Source organism: Vigna angularis, chromosome 5 (assembly GCF_016808095.1).
Source record: "Vigna angularis cultivar LongXiaoDou No.4 chromosome 5, ASM1680809v1, whole genome shotgun sequence".
Taxonomy (NCBI): Eukaryota; Viridiplantae; Streptophyta; class Magnoliopsida; order Fabales; family Fabaceae; genus Vigna; species Vigna angularis.
In genome coordinates, this window is record NC_068974.1 from 30630394 (window position 1) to 30633279 (window position 2886).

The 2886-nt window shown below is 49.4% G+C and overlaps 1 protein-coding gene across 1 annotated transcript; it reads left to right on the top strand.

The window, feature by feature from the left end:
• Positions 1–1002: 1002 nt before the first annotated feature.
• On the top strand, positions 1003–2025 carry LOC108339397 (uncharacterized). The gene is made up of 2 exons (XM_017576532.2): positions 1003–1662; positions 1756–2025. The coding sequence occupies exons 1-2, from the start codon at positions 1003–1005 to the stop codon at positions 2023–2025; spliced, it is 930 nt and encodes a 309-aa protein (XP_017432021.2).
• Positions 2026–2886: the final 861 nt, after the last annotated feature.

Below are 2886 nucleotides of genomic sequence, written 5' to 3' on the forward strand. Positions count from 1 at the left end.
GCAGGTCAACCCATTTGCGTTGAGAACAAGTGCGAGGAGAGCGAAGGTAGAAGGACCGATCAGGTGAGGAGGAGTGTTTCCGGGCAGAGGCAGCAGGAGTTTTCCCCGGTCCTATTCAGCAGAAACATTTTGGCGCCCACCGTGGGGCCGAGGATCGTTGAAGACAACCTTTACGACTGTAAGGATGGAGCAAGACCCGACATCGTTTTTACAGGAGATGAGAAGGAGAATGGAGGCAATGTAGGTGGAAATTGAAACCCTTAGGGCTGAGCGTGATGCGGCCAGAGGGGCACAAGCTAATCGTCCATCTTCCGCACGCGCCCAAACACTGCCAATTGTAGAGATGCCAAAAACCGAGCCAGACTCAGAAGAGGACACATATCCCATTCCTGATAGTTATTATCAGAGAGAGGAGCAGAGTGAGGTTGGCTCGCAACGGACCGCAAACCGTCCGGCCCCAGCCGGTCGGGCAAGAGCGTTGCATCCGTTCACAGCTGCAATCATGGAAGAGCAGATTCCGGAGAGAGCATTCCCGACCTTGGAGAAGTATGATGGGTCAGGTGATCCGGAGGAGCATTTGAGATCCTTTGTTGACGCCATGACTATTTACTCGCCTAGGGAGAATGTGTGGTGCAGAGTTTTTTCCTTGTCAATAAAGGGAGAAGCGTTATCATGGTTCCACTCGTTGAGGCCTCGAACCATCAATAACTTTGCCACTTTAAGAGATATGTTCGAGCGACAGTTTTCGGCTGGTAGGGCGCAAAATTTGATGTATCTGGAGTTAACTAACATAAAACAGGAGAAAGGAGAGAGTCTCAGGGACTTCATGGATAGGTTCAATAGAACTGCACGACAAGTAAGGGGAGTAGGCAAGAAGTTTACTATCAGTACTCTGGCTACTGCGTTAAGGCCTTCCCCATTTGCCAATAACTTGTTTGTAGAGCCCCCGTTAACCCTAGACGAATTCAAGAGAGGGCCGCTCGGTTCATCAGAATAGAAGAAATGAGGGCAGTCCAGAGGAGACAACAAGAGCAAAGCGCGAGTTTAGGGCAGGAGAAAAAGGAGGGCAAGAAACCGTTCGTACCGGACGAGCGGTCGAAGGGCCAGAGGTACAGAGATGGCCCGAAAGGGGCTAGGTACGAAAGGTACACCCCGCTGAACACGCCAAGGGCTAGAGTGTTGGAAGAGGCCCTGAATGCAGATCTGATAAAGGTAAGACCCTCCCGGTCATCACCCAAGGCAGATGGAACTAAACATTGTACCTATCATCTAAACATAGGGCATAACACCGAGGACTGCACGGTGTTGAAGGATAAGGTGGAAGAACTGATCCGAGCGGGTCATCTGAGGAAGTTTGTTAAGGAGGAACGAAAGACGAGAAGTCCACCCAGGAGGGCTAGGGTGGAGCGAAGTGATAGGAGAGAGGACAGGCGTCCCGACCGTAGGCGGAGTAGAAGTCGCAGCCATGACCGATCGTTGCGAGGAACGATAAACACCATTTCGGGCAATTTTGCGGGAGGGTCGTCGGTGTTTGCGAGGAAGAGAAACCTGAGGGAGCTTAAAAGTGTCCACAGGGTAGATGTGAGAAAGCGCTCTATGCCGCCAATCACGTTTACGAATGAGGATTTCCACGCTCCCGATCCAGATGAGGACGACCCGATGGTAATAACGGCGGTCATTGTCCGGTATAGCGTGGAAAAAGTGTTGGTGGACCAGGGCAGCTCTGTTAACATTCTGTATTGGAAAACGTTCTAGCATATGGACATATCCGAAGATCTGATCGCCCCGTACAACGAACAGATAGTAGGATTTTCGGGGGAAAGAGTAGATACAAGAGGATATGTGGACCTTAGAACATGCTTGGGAACTGAGTGGAGTAAAGAGGTAAAAACCAGGTTTTTGCTAGTGGACGCGAGTACCTCTTATAATGTGCTGTTAGGACGACCATGTCTGAACACATTCGGGGCAATTGTTTCCACACCCCATCTCACGCTCAAGTTTCCGTTGGACAATGGAACTATATGAACCGTTCGGTCCGATCAGAGGATTGATAATGCTAAATTTTACCATTATTTAAGCATCATTTTAGTAGCAAAATCAACTCCTTTCTAACTTATAACTTGTTAAATCCTCTTCTTTTGTCTTGTTTTCTAAATAAATGTGTTTTTGGCTACTTTGATGTACTTTCATCAATAATCCCTTATTTTGTAGCTAAAAATGTGCTTGGAAGGGTCTCTAATAATGTCTAAGGCTGAACCAACCACTAGAAGCAAGCAGATCTGCGTAAAAAGTGAAAATGATACAGTGCTGAAAAGTCAGGCCGGGCCCCCTTGGGTCAGGGGGCGCCCAGCGCCACCTGCACAGAAGCCAGTTTCTGCACAGAAGCCAGTTTTTGTGTGCTGGTCGCGCCCGGGCGTGACAGAGGGGCGCCGGGTGCGACTTTTTGCGAGAAGCTCGCGCCCGGGCGTGAGAAATGGGGCGCCGGGCGCGACTTTTTCCGAGAGGCTCGCGCCCGGGCGCGACTGAGAGGGCGCCGAGCGCGACTTTTGCTGATGTGTCAGATCCAGCTTATTTAACCATAAAACGCGAAGGGGTTTGGGTCTTTGGTTCTTTCGAGGTGCGATTTCGCGGCTGGAGCTCATGGAGGGCGCGAGGAGCGTGTGGGAACATCTCCTCCTCTTCCTTTGGGTCTCCTTTTTCTTCCATCTTCCATGTTTGTAAGCTTTAGGGTTCTCCATGGAAATGGAGACCCAAACCCATCTTGTTAGGGATTAGTTGTAGCCTTTGAATTCTTGTGTAATTGTTGAATGATTTGATTATATATATGTCTTTTCTATCAATTGCTAGTATTCTTGTTTCCGATCTTAAAGCTTGCATGTAATGGGG

What these genes read in the sequence shown, in the direction of transcription:
- LOC108339397 (XM_017576532.2), top strand. Translation starts at nt 1,003, where the DNA reads ATGAGGGCAGTCCAGAGGAGACAACAAGAGCAAAGCGCGAGTTTAGGG. An exon ending in CAGATGAGGACGACCCGATG is followed by an intron (nt 1,663 to 1,755) that starts GTAATAACGGCG and finishes AAAACGTTCTAG; the next exon opens with CATATGGACATATCCGAAGA.